We start from the raw sequence: 23,729 nt of genomic DNA on the forward strand, positions 1-23,729 counted from the left end.
CCAAGAGATTCTGGCTGTAAATTTATGTGGAACAAGTTAGCCATTGGTTGTTGATAGATTTGGCTTGCGAAGTGTTGTCAAGCTGTAATTGAGAGGCTGCTAGCTGTGCGTGTTAGAGCACACTTCCTCCAGGCCTGGGGCTGATCACTGAGGTCTGCTCTTTACACCACATTCTCAAATCCTCACTTGGCCTGTGAGTGTCTCCACTAGAGCAGCGGCGGCGGCTGCAGCATGATCGTCACGTTGCAGGGTTTCACAAGAGTCTCTTTAAGAAAATGAGAGTCCCCTCTGAGGTAACTTGGGAAGGTGGAGGAGGTGCATGGCCGGGAGAGGTGGGGTGCTACTTTGTGCCTGTGGAAGCCTGCCAACTGGCGGAGGTTTTCAAACAGGATTGAAATTGCTATAAACTAGCCTGCCACAGTTTCAAAAATCGTACCCAATCCTTTCTTAACCATGACGTATTGATACCTGCACAACACCCCCCAGCTTTAAATGTGTGTCGTGTCACACAGTTACACGGAAATGTCTATAGAATGCATAAGACTGAACTCACTCAAGGACAGAATAAAGTCTCACCCAAATTATACTGCTCAGATAGCCTGTAAGATGGACCCAAACAGATGGTTGGCTTATTTAAGACTAATTTGTAATAATCTGAGATGATACCACTTTCAATTTCTCATGCCAGGATATATGTTTGGGTGAAGAAAAAGCTCCGGATTTATCATCGGCTAATACCCACCCACTTAGCTCCCAGGTAATGACTTGGGATGCTAGAAAATGGTGACAATTTTCTAGTGGAAGTGGGTTCCAGCACAGTGGATTTGAAGCTCCTCGCAAGTAATTAAACAGCATGCCACCTCATACGGAGCAATTTCCTGCAGGGCTTTTTTTTTTTTTGCCTGCCAATGCGGCAACGTCCCTGGTCTGTCACTTTATCTCTGTGAAATATGTCCTCTTTATCATATTGTTTTAATAATGAGTGAGCGCTAATGTTGTTAGTCAAAGATCTACTAGGTGAACAGATCAGATTAGCTCACCGCTGGATGGCTAACTGAAACTATCTGTATCACTTACAAATGGGAAACCTTGCTGTCAACATGCGCCTCGAACGGGGCAAACAGGAAAGGCAATTGAAACAAGTGGGTGGGCAGATTTTGTGGATGTGGGAATCTGCGTCGTCTTGGGGTGCAGTGCTGGTATCCACAAGGTACTCTTCCCCTGTTGCACAATGATGGCGACACAGCATCCCAGAGTGATGATAATCTTGCCATGCACATAAAGGGATTTGTTCTTTTTCAGAGATGGCCATAGAGCGTCCCAGGGCGACTGCGCTGTTTATCTTTCCGCTGTCTTAAAGTCCCCGGGGCTTTTAATGGCCCTGGAACTTGCAGTTCCTCTTGTCACCTATCACTGTGTAATGGCACAGCCGTGCACTCACACAAGCAGCGTCGAACTCATTTGCTAAGCAGGCGGCATTCATCGTGGGCCACCTTTTATGTATTCATCCCTCTGTGTGTGGAATCCACACTCCTTTCGGTACATCAAAGAGGAGCAGAGTGGCAAGAAACAAGCTTTATTTTTCATGAAACATCAGCTTTCATTAAATACATCATCTTTTTTTTGCACAAGCCAGTGGTAATTCCTCTTATCTGAAGATAGCCTGCAAACATCTTGCTCGCTTTTCAGGCTTGTGATGGCGGATTGAGGGGAGTCAGCGTCCACTCATTGTTCCCCCTCTGCACACCACTCTGCTTCCTGACCCATTCCTGTCTTCCCATGATACTTGCTTCTTGTCAGCCTTGGTAATGGGTTTCTTGGGAGAGATATTATTTTGGTCCAGTAAGCTGCGTGCTTAAAATATGAGTGACAGGCCTGACTCGCTTTGCGCAGGGAAAGAAATTTGTTTTATATACTTTATCTCTCCTTTCTTAAAGCTGCCAGAATAGAGCTCCAACCCTGCTGCAAAAATATATGGGAAGAAATCTCTGCCACTCTGTTAACAATGAAAGTCTGCATGCAGCCACCCACAACCTTTGCGTTCCTGGAAGAAAGTAAAAGAGAGATGCAACTTCTCCTGACTAAAATGTGCTATTTTTTTCCTCCTCCCCCGTCTCTGTTTTTTCTGCCTCTGTCTTCCCCCCTATTTTTCCCCTCCTAAGAAGATAGATGAAGAAAATGAGGCCAACTTGCTGGCAGTGCTTACTGAGACCCTGGACAGCATCCCGGTGGATGAGGACGGATTGCCTTCGTTTGAGGCCCTGGCAGATGGGGACGTGACCAATGCCAGTGACCGGAGCTGTCCATCCTCCCCTGACGGCTCGCCCCGCACCTCAGAGCCCGAGGAGCCTTCCCTAGTAAGACCACGTGCTGATCAGCTCTCTGCAACATGCTGCCAACTACCTTACTCTCAGGTCAAAATAAAAAAAAGCAGTCGGAAGAGGTGACGACTGATCATGCATGACGGATGCAAGATAAGATTCAGCAACAAGCTCAGGCACCTAAAATGTTCACGTGTCTGTCAGAAGCAATTTGGCTGCAGTATATCCAGTCAGGGCCACAGCAAAGCAAGCTAGATCCTTGCGTGACCGTTTGTTGATAATTGCACAAGAGCACTAATGTGGCAGCACTTCACTGATATAAACACACTACGGTTGGTGCAGTGCCATGAGCCCCCCCCCCCCCCCCCCCTTCCTAAAAAAAACCCAAAAACAAGCTGCCACAAAGATAAGTCAGGAGGAAAAGTATTTTCTCCTCCTCAGTGGGCTTGGACTAATCCCACTGTGGCCAGTTCAGCATATTTGGCAAAAAGACAGGCCTCTTGATGAGAACTCGACTTACCTTTATGCTCCTGTTTTTCCAAGTAAACCATGCCATCTGGGCGTTCATCTCTCACTGCAAAGGCTTTGACCTAAAACTTGTTATGTTCAGTTATAGCCCATTTTGCTCCATGCCGGTCTGTTCCAAGTGACCTTTCGCCACATGTCTCAGATGTTTATTCAATCACAAACAAAAGCCTGGCTTTGTGGACCCAAAAACACTTGTGAAGACGATGGGCCGTGTCCCATCACATGTGTGTTGTTGTCTCTTTTGGTTGACATTTTCAGACCTTTGGTTTTGTTACTATTGATTGATATTGCAGAATAACTTAGGACCTGTGTTTAAGTCGCACTTCATCTAAAAGTGGCAACTGCAATACGAAATATAACATTATCAATTTGCTGTTTATATAGAATACATCCATGATGTTTCAGCTTTTTGTCCTCTCTAGCTTGCTTTATTTCGAGTAGAGCTGCAATAGAGTTTTTTACATGACAAGGTTGAGTATAAGTATAAACCAAACAAGGATTTGAGTTGCTTCCGGGTTTGTTGAAAAGCAACAGAAGGCCTGAGGGCTGAGCAGTCTGTCTAATTGAAATAAAATTGGTCATTTGAATAAACCACACTCACTCCCCACCCTTCTCCTTTGCCACTTCCTCTTATTCTATGTGGGATTGTCCACAGCTGAAGAAGCTCCTTCTGGCACCCGCAAACTCCCAGCTCAGCTATAATCAATACACAGGTGGCAAGGCACAGAACCATGCAGCCAGCAGCAACCACCGGATCAGACCACCACCTGCCGTCGTCAAGGTAGGTACACCCGCCCGCGCTCGCACTGCAACGCTGCTTTGCCCATTTCACTCTCTTTGTGCCCGCATTTCTTGTCAGTGCTTGCTGCTTCCCCCTCCCCCTCCACTCCCCTTGTTTTGGTGGCTGTCTTTAGAAGACGCTAGACTGCTGCTCCACTCTGCGTGTCCCAGGGGGCCATCTCGTAATGAAAACAGGCTGATTGCTGTTGGGCTTTCCAGGCGAAGCTTCGGCACCGTTGTCTCATTAGCTCCACCACTTATCCGCCTTGGTGTGGTGCCTGTTGGAGGGAGAAGGAAAAAAGGGAAAAGAGGGGAGAGGGGAGGGTGGACGGGGTGGTGGGGGAGGGGGGGGCAACTGCGACAGGCGCGCGTGCAGTGAGATTGATGCCTTGAGACGGCAAGATCAAAATATCAGACTTGATGTTCTCATTAGATAAGTCTTATTTTTTTGGTGGGGATTTTTTTCCCAGAAGGGGTAGTTGATTGAGATAAATTTTAGTCAGTCGACACAAAAACATGTGAAAGAAAGCTTGTGATGTCATGTTAGTGCGTATCGTTCATATCTACTAGAGATTGTCATCTGCACTTAAAAAAAGAGAAATATCTTCTTGATACGTGAAAATCACGAGAATGAAAGAATATTTACGTTCTGAACTTTATTGCTCGGTAAATACTGTTACTCCGTTTGCACGTCAAGTGTGTCAACCTTCCCTGGCAGATTCTATTTTCATAGCGTGCCTTTGCGTCATCCATTTTTGGAGCGCAGTGAACAAAGCTCCCGGAGGACATGGTGTGCATACAGAGTGGCGTGGTGGTGGGGGAGTAGATGGGCATGCAATTAAGATGATGGGTGGAGCACCACTACCTCCCAGATAGTCGAGCTCTGGCCGTGCTCGGGGCTCCGTCTTGCTCGCTTCCGCAGTTTGACCCCTCCGCTGAAACCAGATTGCACTAACCAAATGTTTCTGCGCCTGTTTCACTCTAGACGGAGAGCCCCTGGAATAGCAAAACAAGAGGGGGCTCCGGCCAACAGAGCCGCCCGGTGAGGAGGCATTGTGCTGAGCTGCTGAAGTACTTAACAGCCACAGATGACATCCTGCTCCACACCAAAGCCAGCGAGGCCAAGAGCGCCTGGGGCGGTGCCAGTAGCAGGGAGAAGACTGGCCTGGGTCTCGGCGAGTCTTCTTCCTCTTCTTCGCCGTCCTCGTCATCCACCTCCTCGTTCTCCTCCCTCTCCTCCACCTCATCTTCCTCCTCCTCCAGCACCTCCAAGAAGAAGACAGCTCCGCCATCTCAGCAACAGCAGCCGCCGCAGCAGCAGCATCACCAGCGAGGTGAGAGCCGGGCTGCAGGCGCGTGTAGTGTGGCTGGTGTTGGGGCTGGGAAGTGGCAGCGTTGCAGACGCGATGACGGGTTTGAGGAGTCGGAGGGCGTCTCTGTCCCTGACGGCCACAGAACCTCCACCTGCGGCCATGCCCGCCCCAAACTGGAGCACGGGCTGCCCAGTGAAGAAGGAAGGCCGCCAGGCGATGTGGCCCGCCTGGCCGCCGCTAGGTTTATTAGGTATATGCATTCATATTCCCTCCCTCCCCGAGAGGTGAGTCACAGCTGTGAGCATTGCCGAGAGGCTGAAGGCGCCACTCAGGCTACCCAGGGCGTTGGCAGGCTAGGCCGCCGTAGCAGTAGCGGTACCGGCCACGCGCCACCCAAACACATAACGGTGACAATTAGGAAAAGGGACGAGAAGCCGGGGCACCCCTTACTTAGCCAGCTGCTCTCCTCCAAACCAAGGCCAGCTCGCTATCGAGAGCACATACTCCCTCCAAAGATTGGTGCATTAACCACCACACTAAGCAAATCAAACAAAGGTAAGAGGTCCAAGAGCCCTGCCCTAGCTGCTTCAAAGGTGGAGGGGCACCATTTAAACAAGACCACCGATTCTAGAATTGAGCCGCCACCACGTCAGGATGAAGAGGCTGACTCGGGGTCCCTGCTATCAGCTCTTGGCATCGAGAGCTGGGTCAGCCTGTCAGACTCAGGGCTAGATATGGGCTTCGGACTGGAACTGGGCTGGCTAAACCACAGGGATCTTTACCAAGACAACAATGATGATGATGATGATGGTGTTGCTGTTGATGATGACCATCTCATGGGCCGCCCTGCAGCAGTGCTCTCACAAAGTCCACCAAGCCCACTCTTCCCAGATACTAGAATTGCAGAGCCTGGCCCTGCCCGCAGCATACATGGGCAAGGGCACCCACACAGGCAGACACTCAGCGAGCACCCCGACGACCAGGCCCACCTGTTGTTAGGTAATAATGACTGCATCCCCCCCACTAGCCTTATCTCTGCTCTCTGCTCTCCCTGTCCTGATTTAACCTCTTCCAGTTTGACTTCACAACTAACTCCCTATTCTAATGCAAATCTAACTGTCATTCTGAGGGGCCTGAACAACCGCCACAACAAACAGCCTGAAAGCCAATGCTTTTTGCTTGTCCCAGGGGCATTCTTTTAAATTTAAGACACCACGAGGCGAAGAGGGTGGGGGAAAAAGGGGCAAGCCTTATCTACCATAAGCTGACCCCTGCAACATCTTTGGCTGATTAAGCTGAGTGTGCTGACTGTGCATTTAGATGCGGGGTGCTACCCTTCAGGGTCGTACTACTAAAGCCATATTCTCAAACCCACAAGTCTGGCCAGAGCCTCGGGCAACTGCACAAGCTTCCTTGACTCTCCTTTCCACCTTCCTGTTTATCCTAGTCTGCTGTTGGTGCATGTGACTATGACTTTATTAGGCAGGAAAAGGGCTCACCCACTGTCATGTGTCTTGTTTTGTGGCATCGTCTCGCTGTGTCTCTGTTCCATCACAATCTATTTTGTTGCTTTGAGCGGGGGTACATAGGCGTCAAGGCACCCATAGAAGTACACACCATCACCTCATCCTGCCTCACAGAGTAAAACAGTCTTATCCTCAGAGACATAATTCTTAGAATGGGGTCAATCCAAAATAAAAAAAAAAACAATAAAAAAAAAAAAAAAAGAAAACAAAAAATATATATATATGCCTTGTCCAATAGTGTCCATAATATAAGACTTTCTAATGGGTGTTTCCTGTAGTAATACTTGCATTTAATGAGCCAATTTGAAATTAACTGTTGCAGAATGTGGACCTTTTCTCTTCTGCCATGATTGTTATACCTAGATCAATAATTACCCATGCTCCTTTGTGTTCTGCAGCCACACCAACCACCTTGCCACTTCCTTTGACCCCAGAGTCTCCAAAGTAAGTGCAAGTGCAAGTTTTTCCCACATTATTCAAGGAAAAAACCACAGCAACAAACAGACCACAGAAAGCAAATGAAAAGAGCCGAGACTAGAATCTGAATTGAGGCATTTGTTGTGACTCATTTCCATTTCTTAGATCACCATAGCATTTAGTCTTGCCATTACCTCAGGCTAAAGTGTGGCGGTCTCTTTTTTTTTTTGTCTTTCAGTGACCACAAGGGATCACCATTTGAGAACAAAACCATTGAACGCACATTAAGTGTGGAGATTGCTGGAACCCCAGGTGAGCTAACAAGACATTTAACAATTCTTCATTTAAAGAACTGAAAGCATAACCACTGGAATATTTCTCACCCCATTGCTGTGCACATTAAAGGGTTAACTCTAGCACTGGCACCTTGATACTTCCATCACAGTTCAGAGTTCAAGGTGAAGGTGTTGGAGAACATTTTATGTGCCTGTGTATTGATTAGGGCTTTCCAATCTCTTCGGGGGTTTATTAGCGAACTCCTTCCACCCTCCGCTGCCTTCCTCTTCCCATTTACAGAGGACTTAATATGCTTCTCGTCTTCCTCTATCAGATCCTAATGCTGTCTGACTGACAGCTTACTTAGCCTACACATCATAGGGAAATTGAAATGGCACTGTGATTGCTTTAATTGGGTTTACTGTGTAATTCAGTTTTGCCAGTATGATCCAAACCCCAGCCCACCCCCCAGTCCCTGGACATGCAGCCAATTAGATCAGCTGACTTAGACACAATTTTCCAATGTCAAGGGACCAACATGCAGTGGGGTGCTGTTTTGTAAATGTGATCATTATTGACAACATCCTTGCACATGGTGTCATTATTACAAACATCATGCAAGACTGAAAACTATTCCAGGAGACAAATAGGGTGTATGTTGAGAGTTATCGTGTCAGTGATTTTCCACGATTAATCATTTAAGGTTAATAAAAAGAAAATGGCTGCCCTAAGCCTCATGCATTGTGCCTTTGTCTATTCATTTACCACAAGGGAATTGATCTGCTTGCAAACTATCACATGGGGCATAAAGATTTGTGGGAGCCTTTGTCTGTCTCCCCTAACCTTGGCCCAAGTGCCGTTTAACCCCTCTTGTGCATATAAGTTCTTTGGGGTCAAAGGTGATATCTACAGAGACTTGATGGAGTGAAAAGAGCAGGGCTGCTTGAGCTCCGGAGCAATCAAGCACGGTTAATATTTCTCTGTGTTTTACTGCACGTGGGCGAGCCCGTTGACCTGTGACCAGACATGGGCGTCCGTTCTGTCCCACCGCCGTTCAATAGCACCAGCCTGCGCAAAACTTTAGATTGAACATTAAGCAGAGTAGGCATGAGTGTGGAAAGTTTTGGATGACTGCATATAGATTGCAGTAAGTTGAACTTTGTGGGTTTTGAACAACATGCCACTGCAGTATCATGATGCAATAGGCTAATCAGGTGGGCGGTTTCATTGTATACCTTGGAGCAAGGTCGGTGGATCCCTATTAGAGCTTTACAACAATTTAACTTTTCAGTGAGGTTTTGAAAAAAGAAATATCAATTATGCCTGAACAATGGTCAACTTATTATTTTTGTTTCAACTCCTGTCTGCGTTTTTTACTGAAAGCCTGCCTCCACCGCAGGGATCTGCCTCCTAATCTCCTCCAAGCTAATAGATTTACCTTGTGCACAGTGTTGTCTTTAATTGCCATATCTCATGGCACCACGGTGGTCTATGTGTTGGTGTTTGCAAGGCTTACTGCGGGATCAACTTCTCTTTAAGCGGCCACTCATTATTCACTCCGAGCACTCGGAGATTATGAACCATCCATCGCTTTCTCTCTCCAGTCCTGATCATTCATCAAGTTTGACTCATATCTAATTCTGATTTATTTAAAGCCACCTGCCCCAAACCCCCGTCACTAATGGTTCCTACTTTATGACCTCACATGCACATTGTATCGGACAGATGGCGCTTCATTGCGGAAACAGAAGTTCCTGGGGCATTATCGAGCACCCGATCTCGCTCGCCCCCCCCCCCCCCCCCCCTTTGCCTTTTCAAAAGTCATTTCATTGGCAAGCTGCGAATTTTGCAAGTCTCTGACAGCCTGCGTCAGTACCACAACCACAAGATGCTAGCCCAAGCAAGTGAACAAAGTGGGGGTGGGGAGCATCGGACATGGTCTCATGGTGTTCCAAACACAGCAACGGCATCTTCTCGTATTTATGCACTCACAAGCTTTGCGCCTCCCCTCATGCATACTCTCAAACACTGGATTCAGATTTGATACTAATGGCTGTCATTTGGTGCAATTCAAGCAGCAAGGAAAGAATGATGGTGCGTGATAAGAAAAGGCAAAGAATAGGGGAGAGCGTGGGTGTTTCTAAAGTGCCTTGACTCAAGTGAGCGGTGTGCGTGTGCGTGTGTGTGTGTGCGCGTGCGCTGGCATGTGTGAGTGTGCCTGTGCTAGACAGAAAAGGAATAGGATGTGGAATAGAAAGGAAAGAAAGGAGATTGATCCAGCTAAGGGGAGCACACAGGAAGAACAGAGAGAAGAGAGTGAAATACAGAAGGAAAAGAGAAGAGGGGAGGCGTGAATGAGAATAATGGCAGCGGCTGTTTGTGTGAGTGCATTAACAATGCTATAAAGTGGGCTCATCTCAGGACTTCCCATATAACTGCCATCTGTCTGGCTGTAAATCTGTAGCATCTAGTGTGAGGGGGGGAGGAGGACGAGGCGGTGTTGGAGAGCAGGTACAAGCAGTCGGGACATGCCATCCGGGAAGCCATTCGGCACCGCTGCCTGCGCTTCCAGGACAAAATCACCATCACAATTGCAATAAGAGAATCAACAAATCTTTTGTGCACCAAAAAGGAGATGATGCAGGAGAATTGAGAGAAGGATCCACAGCGCAATTTCAGAGCTTCCTCTTTCAGGATGATAAAAATAAAAACGTATTTGGTTTTATTCGGATGAATTGGCTGCTGTCCAGCTGAGACATTTACGTGATACAGAGATATGATCCATGCACTGCTTTCACCCCCCCCCCCCAACCCCCCATGCCGTCCTCTGCAGGGTTTGTGTTGTGATTTTTTTTCCCCCCCTTTTCATGAAAAGGGATCCTCCCAAGGTCAGATAGGAAGGGGATGGCAAGTCATCCGTATTAGAGCACCACCATATTAAGTTACACCAAGCATTACATTAATCTGTCAAGATCGCAATAAAACAGAGATCAGGATTAGGCCGAGTGAAAGTGAGTGTTTTAATCAGGCATGTATCTGTCGTCATTATCTATAAACTGACCCGGGGTTTTACAGGGAGAGGAAGAAAGGGGTGGGGGAGGGAGGGAGGGTTTGAGGAAGGTGTTCATTATCATTTCATTTTCCTTTTCCTAACCCCTCTTCACTGACCTCAATGTCTTCTCCTCCCTCCACAGGTCTGACACCACCTACCACGCCCCCACACAAAGCCAGTCAAGAGAATCCTTTTAAAGCATCGCTCAAAACCAAGTTGTCTTCATGTTCCTCCTCAGCCTTGGCGTGCAAACGGGCCAGGTTGAATGAGTCTGGCCCCGGCACGCTGGCCCCAGCCCCAGGTGCCTCTTGCGGGGGCCTAGCCAAGAAGGGTCCCAAACAGACTGAGCTTTACGCGCAGCTGAGCAAAGAGTCCGCCGCTCTCCCTTATTCCGTCACCCAGTGCACAGCGCGGGCTGGCCTCGAGGAGCGTCACGGCGTTAGCAACAGTAAGCGGACGGCGTCCCGCGGCCACAGCGATCATGACTATTGCCAGGCATCAGCTGGTGCCAAGAAGGACAGTGGCACTGTCACTCCTACCATGACGGTTACTCCAGGTTCACCTGCTGCTCCTGTGGTTCCTGCGGGCAACGCGGGGGACCGCTGTGTGGAATGTAAGGACTCAGCCATGCCAACATCCTCTCCATCATCCTCATCTTTGTCTTCTTCTTCATCAACTCTACCTGCCGCTTCTGCTAAGCAGCAGCGATTCGCCGCTGCCGATGGCAAAGCGACGGCGGTGCAAGGGTGCAAAGAGAAACAGAACCCGACTCGGGACGCCCAGAGCCCACTGCAAGAAGCCGCTGCTGATGGCAGGCACTCCCCTGCCACCAACCGGAAGCTCCTGTGCGACAATGAGATCAGAGCAGAACTCAATAAGCACTTTGGACATCCTTTGCATGTCCTCTATAGCCAGGGGGCCCAGGAGAAAGAAACTGGCAGCAATGCAAGCAAGGCCACGGCCCCTCAGTTCCCCTCTCAGGACAGCGATGATAGCTTCTACTCCCAGAGGCTGCCCGGATCCAGCTACCTGCACCCAGGCTTCCTCCCCTTCCACGACGACCCGGAGCTGGGCGAAGGCCGTGAGAGTCGCTTTCTCTATCCGTGGGAGGGCACCCCTCCGGACCTGCTCTTCGACTGCCACCCCTGCTCTCCCTCCTGCTCGCCACCATCCAGCTGCTCCCCTTCACGAGGCTCCATCTCCCCGCCGTCCTCCCTCCTCCTGTCGCCCACCAGGCCTTTCCGCTGGACCGGCAGTGGATCACGGTCCCGCTCTCGTTCCCACTCCGGCTCGCGCAGCTCCTCTTTGCACTCGCGAAGGCGCTCCCTCTCCAGCTCACCGGACAGACATCCCTCCTCTTGGTAAGTTACCATTCGCACCCACCTGCTCTTAGATGAAGTTCCACAGCTGTTGAGCTGACTAAAAACACGTCAAATAACAAGACACATCCACACCCACCATGAAAACTGAATGATGCAGGGAGCAAAAATCTTTTTTTTTTTTTTTTTCATTTTAATCTCTGGGAATTTTTTTTTTTCCGAAGTGTCTTCCTCAACACCCCTGGCCCAGGAGCCACCAATAATGTTTGATTCTGGGGCTAGTGTTTCAAGCGCCAGCTGTTGTTTTTACTCAGTGGCAAACTGTCCGCTCTTGCATCCCCCGAGATGAAAGAAGAATCCAGACTGTGGCACTGTAGTCTCTGCTCCTCCCCAGCATCAGAGCACTGTCAGAGAAACTACATTTCCCATGCTTCCCTTTGATCAGACCTGAGGGGCTTTTTTTTCCTGTTGTTTTTCTGGAGGAACAGGGCCGAGCTGTTGTCGCTGTGCAGGAGGAAATTCAGTTTGGCAGTGGCGGTTCATTGAGTGGCTCGCAGTGGAAAATGCCGCTGCAGTGACTCAGTCTGTTTGCCTGATTACTTAAAGGTCACTTTATTCCAAAGAGCCAACAGAAGGACTTCATTCTGTTTGGGTCTTTATTCTTTGCTCTGTCTTCCCACAAATTACACAGTGATACAGTGGAGGCGTTCCATCATCTGACAGTGATAAGCTTTCTCAAGGCACTTGCCAAGAATTGAAGCTTTGAAAGCAAAGCTTTTCAGGTTACACAAGAACTGAATCCTTGCCCAAAAATGAGCCATATCCTGCCTCTCGTGCCCAACAGATCCTCGATATCGCCACGCTGCAGTAACCTTCTGCTCTTTGGGCTTCCCAAAGTTCTCCCCCTCTATAATTCAGGTCTTCCTCCTTTAGCAGCACTTCAATAATTTAGCGCTGGGAGCTTGAGGTGTGCAGGTGTACAAGTTCTGCAGTCAAGCGTCCAGTGCATATCGACCATTTCCTCATGCAACATAGATAGCAGGTGCATGTATGTTCAACAGCAGGTGTGTGTGTGTGTGTGTGTGTGTGTGTGTGTGTGTGTGTGTGTGTGTGTGTGTGTGTGTGTGTGTGTGTGTGTGTGTGTGTGTGTGTGTGCGCGTGTGTGTGTGTGCAGTGGTGGGTTAGCTGAGGACAAAGCTGTGGCTTCTTGACATCTAAAAATAATTGTTTTCACCATATTGTATCCTAAACATTTAAGGTGAACAGCCAGGCTTGAATAATATTTCCATGTTCAATGTTTCCTGTTTTCCCCTCAGGTCTCGCCACAACTCCGACTCAAGCACTTTCCATTCCAGGACTAACAAGAGCCCCCACCCTCAGTCTCGATCTCCTCTCAGCCGCAGGCCAAGGTGATTACTGGAAATAAATTACTTTAACTCCAGTCTAATGTCATTAACCTCCGTTAAGTCACATACTTCAGCTCAGAATTATGATGTTGCTCCTCAAAAACTGCCTCGGCAGAGTGACAACCTTTTCCAGTTGAGAAAGGATTGACGATAAACGTACATGTAATTCCCGCCGCTGCTCAGAAATCATCGCATTCTTCTGCGATTTGCTTTCCACCGCCAGACCAAAGCTTTGCGGCTGTCTGTCACATCCAGACTGGAACCCCTGTGGCAAACATTCAGGCCAAATATGTTTAATTAAACATGTTTTATAGGACTGGTGACAAAACCATCCCATCTGCATTGCTCTCTGTCACAGTTAGCTGACACTGATTCAGCTAAGTGCTGCAATAGTTTCTGCAGCGGAGGGGAACATTTCATATGCAGAGAAGTACTGACATGGCGCAGGGAGAGAGACTCATCCACGGGCCTAATGACACCCGACAAGCCTCAGAGTCACTCGTCAGCCCAAAACTTAACGGACATGCCTGGCGCTCATCTGGGGTGGAGGGGAGAAAGTTGCACTTTCCTTCTTGATGAAGCCCAAACTAAGCAGAAAGTAATGACATGTGAAGTTCTGCTGACAGTCGCAGCTGCCCGGCTCCCCACCGGCGCCGCTCGCCAGCACTCCTGTGGGACCGTCTCACCAGTCCCCTAATCATAGCAAAGAGACATCTTATTAACATGTCTTTGCTCCTCCTTTGCAACCTTGTCTTTGGTGCCTGACGGGTGAACCTTAGAGGGCGCATTCTTCTGGCTGTGTCTCACGTGTCTCCTCTCCTGCAGGTATGACAGCTACGAGGAGTACCAGCACGAGAGGCTGAAGCGGGAGGAGTACCGGCGGGACCACGAGAAGCGGGAGTTTGAAAGGGCCGAGCAGCGAGAGAGGCAGAAACAAAAAGCAATAGTGAGTCAATGCTCAGGAAAACAAAAACGCAAAAATGAACTATGAATTCTTGTTGACTGTTTACTTCCAAAGCCTTTGGATTGCCACATGGTCCGTCACGTCGCGCTTTGCTCAATCTGTCAAACAAGCTTTTTCACAGAGGGTTGCACTTTTTATTTTTTTTTATTTTTTTTGCGAGTGTCTAAGCAACTCGCCCGCCCACACAGGCAGCCCTCGGGGTGCCGTCACAAAAAGGCCGTCTATTTATCAGTCGTCAGCACCTCACTCAGCAAACGTTTTTTAAAAAGACAGTGTGGAAAACAAGTATAAAGCAGTCATCTTGTGGTTAATCTGTATTTTCCCCTTGTTCCTAAAGGGGGCAAAGGTGACCTTTAAGTTTAGCAGGTGGCTGATTTACTACGTATTCACGAGCCGTGCATGGTTAGGTGCTTGCTGCACCCTAAATGAATGAATAAATAAATAGTAATAGTGGTAGCGCCTTACCCCCGAGCCCCTTCTGAGTTGTACAGAATGATTAGCAGCTGCAATTAAATTGCCGAAAAGCTGTAATTGCAGCCTGGTGCAGTTTGTTCCTTTAAATTATTCTATGATGACCCCAACGTCCTCTGAGATTTACTGGAACACAGCATTTTTTTTGCCCCCTGGACCATCCTGCTCTCAGTATTATCTGATTTAAATTAACAGATCCATAATCAAGCCACTGTTTACTACATTTATTGACTCCGCACAGTTGAGTCACCTCAACACACCTTTTTTGGACTCCACCAAAATAAAAGCAGAAACTGCAGCCGTCTGAAAGGAAAAGGTAAAGAGGTGGCATAGTTTAAAAAAAAAAATAAAGTTCAGCTTCTCCCTGGTGAATCGCAGGGGGAAAAGAAAGGAGAAAAAAATGTGCAGATGGAAGGCACTCCATCTGCACCTCTATCAGATAACGGGGAGAAAGCTGAACCAATCACAGCAGAACACAAGGAGCAGACAGACAGAAGAGGGATGTGTAAAAAAAATACAAGGAGTTATGGGGTCTGTGAAGACTGCAGTATCCACAGGAGTGATCAAGACCAATTCATTAAAGCTGTGTGAGGAGAAAAAAACACACTCCCACTCCTTTAATCCCCCCCCCGCCCCGCCTCTCTGTCTGTGTCTCCCCTTAACGAGCAGGAGGAGAGACGGGTCGTGTACGTGGGGCGACTGAGGTCTGACTGCACCCGCACCGAGCTGAAGCGCCGCTTTGAAGTCTTCGGCGAAATCGAGGAGTGTGCAGTGAACCTGAGGGACGACGGGTAAGCTGCTCCCCCCTCCAGGACTTCCTGTGTTCTCCAGGAAGAGCTTGTGCAACTGCTGATTTTGGAGCAAACTGGCCTGGTTTCCATCACAGTATGACGCAAATCTTTTGAAAATTCGCCCAAAAAAGAAAACAAATATGAAATTAGGTGCATTTCCATCAAGTGTTGAGAATGCAGGAGTTAGACTAGTTTTGGTGGCAGATATTGGTGCAGGTGGAAAAACATTGCTTGCAAAAGGAGGAAGTAGGAGGGTACAAAACAAGTATTAGCAACGCAAAAAGGTCCAGGTTTGAGAAGATGATAAAAGGTCTGCAAGCACTGCATTGAATCAGACAAGTTGTATATCCATCCATACTATTCCTGCTGCATTCCATGCTGCAATGCATCTTGAGCCTTCAGTGTAAACACCCATCACATAAATTCATCTTTGAGTTTTTGCAGATTAATGTACAGGTTTTTTTTTGTTTTGTTTTGTTTTTTTTCATTTTTGCGTTTCCATTATCATTTTCCTAAACCTGAGCATGAAACTGTGTGTGATGGACAATCAGGTGCTGAAGTTTTGACACAAAGACAGAATAGCTTAATAAATAATCTCCAGGTTCATTGAGTTTTGGACTTTGGAAGCCCAACAACATTGATGCTCTTTTGCGTTGAAGTGGTGTGAATCTCATCCCGAATCTCATTCAGACTCTGACTTACCGCTATATTTCCTCCGCCAGGGACAATTTCGGCTTCATCACATACCGCTACACCTGCGATGCCTTCGCCGCCCTGGAGAACGGACACACCCTGCGCAGGTCAAACGAGCCTCGGTTCGAGCTGTGCTTTGGTGGGCAGAAGCAGTTCTGCAAATCACATTACACAGACTTGGGTAAGAGCAGCGTCATTGCTCAAACCTCCCCCTCAGCCTGCCTTCCTAGCCTGCAGCACTTGTGAAGCATGTTTGTGTACGCTGGAGGACTGTCCGTGATAAAAGAAGAAGGGCAGGGAAATCATAAGACATAAAAAGACGAGGGGAAACGTCTTGAGTGATGCTTCTTTTGAAGAGACTCTCGTAACTGCCCCTGCCATCCTGAATGCGTCCATCAGGCATCGGCAGTGATGAGGGCAGCAAGAGTTCAGAGGTCAGCCAGTGGACATGCCAGAAATAGAGCTCCATTGTCTCCCCGTAGACAGACCCGAGGGCGGAATTCGTCAGGCCCGGTTAAGCATCACGTGCTTATGCTTCATCGGAATGATATGTTGGAGTTTAGGGCAGATATAGCGTCACAAGAGATGGGTTTTACATGTGGATAGGAGAGGTTAGGACCTGAATGCTGGTCCTCCCTTAAGCCTGAGGTTCAGTGCAAGAACGCTTGCATTTTGTTAACAGCACAACATGCTGGAGCTCTTGCGGTGTGAGGGATTCCTCTTAGTATGCACAAGGCCGGAGACAGAAATTTTCTCATTCATTCCACTGGGGATTGATAAATAATGCACAATGTCAATGAAGATAAGGCTTTTCTTGTTTTTAGCTCATGTAGAGAATAAAAACAGTCCTCGTCTTCTTTTTGTTTCTTTCCTGACACCCTGTTACATTAAGGCGCGAGATATCCGTTGGCAACTTGACGGTTATTTATTAGGTCAGCTTCATGCAAGGTCAGCACCGGAGTCTTTGGGTCAGGATGGAGAGAAATGGTAATCTTTCTCGACTAAAAAGCAGAGTTCCCTGCATGAGATGAGGAATTGGCTCAGAGCAATACAGTAGCCAATCCTGAAGCCTTCAGGAGGGACATTATACCCAAAATGACTAATCAGTCTGTTGTAATGACGAGGCCGTCATGTGATCACCTCTTTGTCAGCCTGTCCTGAAGGAAGATGGCAGAGCTCATCATCATGTGATTTTTTTTTATTTATTTATTTTTACCCAAACCTCATCCCCCCCCCCCCTCTGTCCTCTCCATCTTCCACATGCTTGTGTCTTTGTTCCGTAAGTGGAGAGAGTATTATAATTATCCTTCACGGTTCCCCGTGCAACACCGTCAAGCTGCAAGCGCCATGCGTTCAAGATGAGATACAGTTCATGTTTATGGTCTTGAACGGGATGAATGGAACCAATGAGATGGACAGAGGAATAGACTGATAGTAGATGCCAGAGAAGCTCAATGGTCGTTGTCTGTTTTCCTCAACTGGATGTTATGCAGGTTTTCATCCTGATCTTATTTTGGAACAGTGTTTGTATGTCAGTTGTGTTAAAAAGTGTTACGTGAACCACTTCAGGACAAATAATGCACATTATTACCAGAGATGGATTTGTAATTTCCCTTATAAGTGCACAGCTATTGATTGTAATGATTTTTTTTCCCCAAGAACTGTTGTGCTCGGTAATTATTTTACAGGATTTAATTCATTAAAAATGGGTGTGGCTTATTATTCCACAGTTAGTTGAATGATTGTTTTGAATTATATTGCAGAGATTTGCATTGCTATTCCCCAAACAATACATATGAATGACCAAGCAATAATGCACAATACTCTGTGTAGATCGTATGTGTGCTCAGCGCTGACCACAGTTGTATGCTCCCATTTCCAGATTCCCACTCAGACGACTTTGATCCCACCTCCACCAAAAGCAAGTACGACTCCATGGATTTTGACAGCCTGCTGATGGAGGCCCAGCGCAGCCTGAGAAGGTAACCAGTTCAGCGGACCTCCCATACCTCATTGTTGTTCTCTTCCCCTCCTACTCCTACATGGACAACAACCACAAGGAGATGACCAGAAGGTTTTACACTCTAAACCCTGGAGTATATATAAAAAAAAAATAAAAAAAAACTATAGACTTATGTCGCTAAAAATGAATATAACAAAAATGAAGTTTACATGAACCAAGCTGCTGAAGAGCTGGGAAGTGACACTGTGGGAAAGGCGAATAACCTTCAGAACCTGGTGCAAAAGAAGAAAGAAGACAAAACGTCATATTTTATTGTTTTCCTTTGAGCACGACAATACCCATGATTCTTCAGGAGTTTGTTCAGCCAGACTGGCATTGTCGCTGGTGGGTTTAATTTCTCCTTCAAATGTGGCGTTTGGATGAAGTGTTACATGACGAGCGGGCACATCAGTGAGGATATGGGGGGATTCTCAAGGTAACATTTATCATCTACATTTTAGCAGAGAAATGTAGCTGAATATTTACAGACACTTCTAAAAAGAAGTAATATTTTTGTTTTAATGTACATATCAGATAAAACGTTCTTTATTTGTTACAGCTATGCACTGTAAAATGCAGCCTTTTTTAAAAAAAAAAAAGAATACAAAGGAGGATAATTTCTTAATTCAGAATGTTAATCTGTGGAAATGACAGTTGTGAGAAGTTGTACACCTACACCATGGTCCGAAGACGTGATATGATTGTAAAAATAGTGGGGTGAAGAAATTAAGAGGTGTCCGATTACTTGTTTTGAAAGGGAGCATGTGAACAAACTTCCTTTTTGTTAAGTTATTTTCTTCAGGAGGGGTAGGACTTGGAAACATTGAACACTCAACCATGTATAGTTTATACAGTTTTATCAATCAGTGTATTTACTTATACAAACAGTGTAAAATGCATTTTTAACATGTTTTTCATGATTGTACAAAACAAAGGAACTGCGTTTTTTTTAATTAATTATTTCTGAACAATCAGTACATACATCCATACATATATATTTTCTCTATGAATAACTATATAGAGCAGTATATGTATGTATGTAGGTGACTCAGTTTGATTTTGTTGCTTTTTATTGGTCCGATTTTTGATTACCCGTAGAGAAAGAGTGCATTCAAATCATGAAATCAATCAGTGCATACACATATTTATCTATTTATTTTAATATTTGAATCAAATCTATTTATAGGCTCCATTTCACATGGGCGCAATGTTTGTGTTTATTTGTCTTTTTTCAGACTTATTTAAATTGCAATCACTAGACATTGTGTGCAGCCGACGGTCTCCATGGAGATAACATATGACCTTCTATGCCTTTCCAAAACAATCAGAACTGTGCAGCGAATCACCCACACTTCATCACGATTTGTGTCTTGCGCTATCAGTCAGATCGGCAGCACGTCGGCCTTCCTTTTTTTTGTTTGTTTTCCACACTGAGGCGGAACAGGAAGCAATAAAACTGATTTTGATTTTGTTTTTCTTTCATCACTGGGAAACACCCGTTGCTCCACTTGCGCTTGATTATGTGAATGCCAAAACAAAAGTTTACAATTTCCTTCTTTTTTTCTTCCTGAATTTTTTAAAGATCTTGTATTTGTTGTACATTATGAATATATATAAATATATATACAATGATGATACTGTTATTCACAATAATTACAGGATGATTAATGACAAAAACAAAATGATATAAATACGAGGGGGGAAAACTATATAAAAAGCAATAAATTATTTTTCAGAGTTGTATTTTATCTCCTGCTGTTGTGTGAAGTTGGACTTGACCCATTACCCAGTCGCTGGTTGCTATGATGGCCTCCATTGCCACCGCCTGCTCTGTCCCTTTAAGATGGCGATTGTAACGTCGTGTAACGATTGTCCCACTCGCTGTGTTTTTAACCAGTTGACACTGTTTGTTGTGTCTCAGCTGTTGCTGTTGCAAGATGCACAGCCCTTAACCAGGCAGGTTGCTGAGCATTGCTCTGTCCACTGCCTACTCCTCCCCATTCCTCCTTCCTCACAGTGTCACCAACATGACCTGCAAGGTAACCTTGCAGTTTCTAGATCAATTAATATCCAATTTTTTATTATTTTAATTTCCACCAGCGTGGTTCAAGTAATGAGATAAAATCTTCCATCCCAGAAAGGAGGGAATGGTGGGGAAAAAAAAGAAAAACCCTCTTTTGTATAAAAGCCGAGCAGATCACAGACTTCCTCACATGGAATCTAACTGCGGCAACAAGAAACAACTAATTTTGATGATGCAAAAACTCCAAAATTGGTCAAAGAAGGTTGAAAAAAAAAATAAACCCCTGTTACCTGTGTTTTCACGTTGTTTTGCATTCTTGCTGTCTATATGGCGTTTGGGTAATGGTGTCGTGTCCCATTTGATAGATGTGGCTTTAATCCTTGTAATATTAATGATGATAATTTAAAAAAAAAAAAAAACAAGCTTTGTAAATCGCCTAGAGTAGCAATATATAACACAAAATTTCAACTGTGGCGGTTTTTTAATAATGTGACTGGTTGAGGACTTTGCCACTGCTTCAACGTTTGTCGGGTAATCATGTTTTTATTTTGGAAGGACAAAATGTGTACGAGCAAATGTACATGTGTGTGTGGTTTGAAGCAGGTGCGTGCGTGTGTGCTTGTGTGTGTGTGCGTGATTGTGTGTGTGTGTATCGGATGGGATTGGATAAGATGGAATTGGGGGCTTCGGGGAGTTGCTGTGTGTTTTTCTGTCGGTGTCCTATCCACGTTGCCTTCTGCCAAGTCCTTACCAATGCCTTTGTGGTTCTACCTATTGTACGACTTTCTTGTGAATTTCATTTTTTTTTTAATGTGCAATTCTCATCAGCCTCACCATGCCAATAAAGGGAAATGTGTTTGAAAAAAAAATGAAGTCGTCTTCATTGCAGTCCACCTTTAACTGAAAACAAAACTACATAGGTTTCCTACAATTCAATGTTATTTTGCAATTTTCTTTTTGCACTTAATTTACTTGCAATGATTAAGGAGAATTTCACTCCTGCCACCGACCCCGCAAGTACGTTTACATGCAGAGCTTAATCATACTAAACTCATAATTCTGTCTTTTGATCAAATCGGGCTTCTCTCCTTGTCCCAGTTTACATGCAGCTGAAAAATCTAATTATTGACAGGAATGCATTCACCTCCCCCACACTAGGGGGCAATATGAGTCTTTTCAGCACGTGTTAACTTCCAGTGAACCTCTTTTGTCGCACAATAACAAAACAAGAGGAGTGCGAAACAGCATCGGTGTAATGTCCGTACTGGTCTTCAATTTAACGAGTTTCCTCACCAAACAGCAGCAGATGTGCTTCGCCACCGTCAGCAGATTGGTCAGAAATGTACAAACGTATACAACATATTACTGGCGATTTTACTGCCGAAGTACACATCTACCACAGCAAATGTACTTTTGTAAGTGAGTGCTATGTACTAATGACATTTCAAAAAAAAAGTGCAAATATCACACGCAAATTTGCGTCGAGCTGGACTTCATTTGAAAATTACAGACCCTTCGTTCTTGGTGCATACGGGTTCTGAAAAGAGACTGGTGGGAGAGGGTTTGTAATTGTATTATATGGAGCTTCAGTAAAGGCAATGAGACATATCTACCGACTCCTTTTATTGTGTTATTTATTGTGAATAGCTCTCTTAGGACAATGGTCTCCATAAGGACTGCATGGCCAAGGCTGCGAGGGGATGACGATGGTTGACCTCTTGTTTGAGTTCTCCTGTGTTGGACACAGTCGAGCCAAGATATTTAAAGGTAGGGACAAAGTGGACAGGGGTGCCATCAAATAGGAGGGGTGGTGGGTCAGTCCATCACAGACACGCATAAGTTCGGTCTTGGACCAGTTAATCTTCAGGCTGAGCTTTTTGTTTTCCTCATTGAACATGCTGAGAGCTTCGCTGAGCTGATCGGCAGTCTCACGGAACAAGGTGGTGTCATCAGCATATTCCATGTCATTCAGGGTGTACTTGCCGAGTAGCACCCCGGGGATCCGCTCACAGACTCTTGACGTCAGGTGGTCGATGACGCAGTTGAAGAGTTGTGGAGTGGCGACACAGCCGTGCCTGACCCTGCTGTTTATGGGGAACCACTCAGAGTCTCAACCATTAATGGACACAGCTTTCTGCACCTTGAGTGCTGTGATTTTGGTTGGGGCACCGAGAGACTTCAAGATGTTCCAGAGGGACCCGTGAAGTCGAAGGCAACCCTCAGGTCTATGAAGGCGATGAGCAGGTGTCGGTCATTTCTGAACTCCCGACCCTTCTCTATTATGAGCCGGAGAGCAGAGATGTGGTCGGTTGTTGGCAGCGTCTGCTTCAGGTTGCAGGGAGGGCTCGAGTGAGTAGGATGCAGGTGAAAAGTTTGCCAGGGATGGAGAGGAGTGTGATGCCGGTTGCTGCAGGTCAGCTGATCTCCCTTATGCTTCCAGAAGGGAAGTATAATGCCCCCCCTCCAATCGTCTGGCAGCGACTCAGAGACCCACACAAGGTTTATGATCTGTGTGAGTCAGAGGATGATGTCAACGTCCCCAGCCTTCAGCATCTCTGCTTGAATGGTACAAATGCTAGGGGCTTTGCCGTCCTTCAAGGGCTGCCTTGACTTCAGCTGGGGAGACGGGGGTGATGGAGCAATCCGGGTTAGTGGTGGAGTGTCTGTACAGGGTGAGGTCTTCCGTGGCAAAAGGATGGTTTCAGAGCTCACACCAGCAACTGATACAGTTGGCTTCAGTGCTGGCAGGGGCCTGTTTCCCCTTGGTGGAGCTTGAAAAGCTGCTGCAGATTGTTGTTTTGGGAAGCTGTCTCCATGACTATCGCCTGATTGCTCCAGTATTTTTCCATGTGACGTTGGATAGAGATGTTGCGTTGGCTGTTGAGGTGCTCATACAGGCCCATGTCCCCTCGCAACTGCGCAGCTCGTCTGTTGTTCAAGATGGCCAATTGTGTCTTGGGACATGCAGGGCTTCTTTGGGGGCAGGTCTTGTTTGCCCGAAGGTTTCCATGGAAGCCTTGATGACCTCATTTTTAAAGTGCTGCCAATCTTGGGATGTCCCACTGGTGAGAGCATTAAAACGGTTTGCGATGGAGCACCTGTACGACTCCATGACGGCCGGGTCTTGCAGGTGAGAGGGGTTCAGCCTGGGCGGGGGGGTATTGGTTGATGGCCCTGCCTTGAGCCTCAGCCATAGATCGGCTATCAGCAGACGGTGGTGTGTGTTGCCAAGCTGTGCACCTCTGAAGATTCAACAGTTGATGATAGATTTCTTCCTTTGGCAGGATATGAGGATGTGATCAATGGTCTTTTTTGTTTTCCCATTAGGGCTGTACCAGGTCCAGTGATGGATCCGCTTCAGGGAACCCGTGTGTCGGCAATGCAGACGTTGGTTTCTCTACATAGATTGAATAATCGTTGGTCGTTATCATTGGTGGTATTGTCGATGAAGATGGGACCTGATACTGCTGGGAGGGTGCGATCCGGTGCGGAGGTTGTGGCATTGACGGTGGGGGGGTGTAGAGGTTGTGGGGGGGTCTGCCTGTATGGCGTCTTGTAACTGATAATTGATCTAATAAGCCTGATTTGAATTTGGGTTCATCCAATTGCTTTGCAAATTGTCTGAAAAGACCATCCCTTTTTGCTAATGTTCTCACTGACTGTGAACTAAATATGACATGGTTTCTGAAATTTTCCATCTGATGTCTCAGACAACATAATTAGGAACAAATTCAAATTCAATTATTAAAATAAAAAGGGTAAACTAAATGATTGGAGGAAAAGCTTTGCTTTGTACATCAATATGCAGCAACTCCGAGGCACTTCCCCTCTCCACATGACCCTCGCC

The 23,729-nt window shown here is 46.4% G+C and overlaps 1 protein-coding gene across 9 annotated transcripts in view; it reads left to right on the forward strand.

The window, feature by feature from the left end:
• ppargc1a (peroxisome proliferator-activated receptor gamma, coactivator 1 alpha) overlaps positions 1–20,751 on the forward strand; it is a 225,285-nt gene extending 204,534 nt beyond the window's left edge. For 4 of the 9 annotated variants that reach the window (XM_076035390.1, XM_076035392.1, XM_076035393.1 and 1 more), the window contains exons 3-13: positions 2,163–2,357; positions 3,505–3,630; positions 4,615–5,941; positions 6,867–6,912; positions 7,124–7,197; positions 10,356–11,574; positions 12,849–12,941; positions 13,764–13,884; positions 15,043–15,164; positions 15,887–16,038; positions 17,740–20,751. In XM_076035390.1, the coding sequence (XP_075891505.1) occupies positions 2,163–2,357; positions 3,505–3,630; positions 4,615–5,941; positions 6,867–6,912; positions 7,124–7,197; positions 10,356–11,574; positions 12,849–12,941; positions 13,764–13,884; positions 15,043–15,164; positions 15,887–16,038; positions 17,740–17,843 (3,579 nt within the window). In that variant the 3' untranslated portion in view covers positions 17,844–20,751. The remainder of the gene's footprint in view (positions 1–2,162; positions 2,358–3,504; positions 3,631–4,614; positions 5,942–6,866; positions 6,913–7,123; positions 7,198–10,355; positions 11,575–12,848; positions 12,942–13,763; positions 13,885–15,042; positions 15,165–15,886; positions 16,039–17,739) is intronic. The other 5 variants (XM_076035396.1, XM_076035398.1, XM_076035395.1 and 2 more) reach the window with 3 other exon arrangements.
• The last annotated feature ends 2,978 nt before the right edge of the window (positions 20,752–23,729 follow it).

This window comes from Nelusetta ayraudi, unplaced genomic scaffold (assembly GCF_046127955.1).
Source record: "Nelusetta ayraudi isolate G7.1 ecotype Tasmania unplaced genomic scaffold, CSIRO-AGI_Nayr_v1 ptg000042l, whole genome shotgun sequence".
Lineage (NCBI taxonomy): Eukaryota > Metazoa > Chordata > Actinopteri > Tetraodontiformes > Monacanthidae > Nelusetta > Nelusetta ayraudi.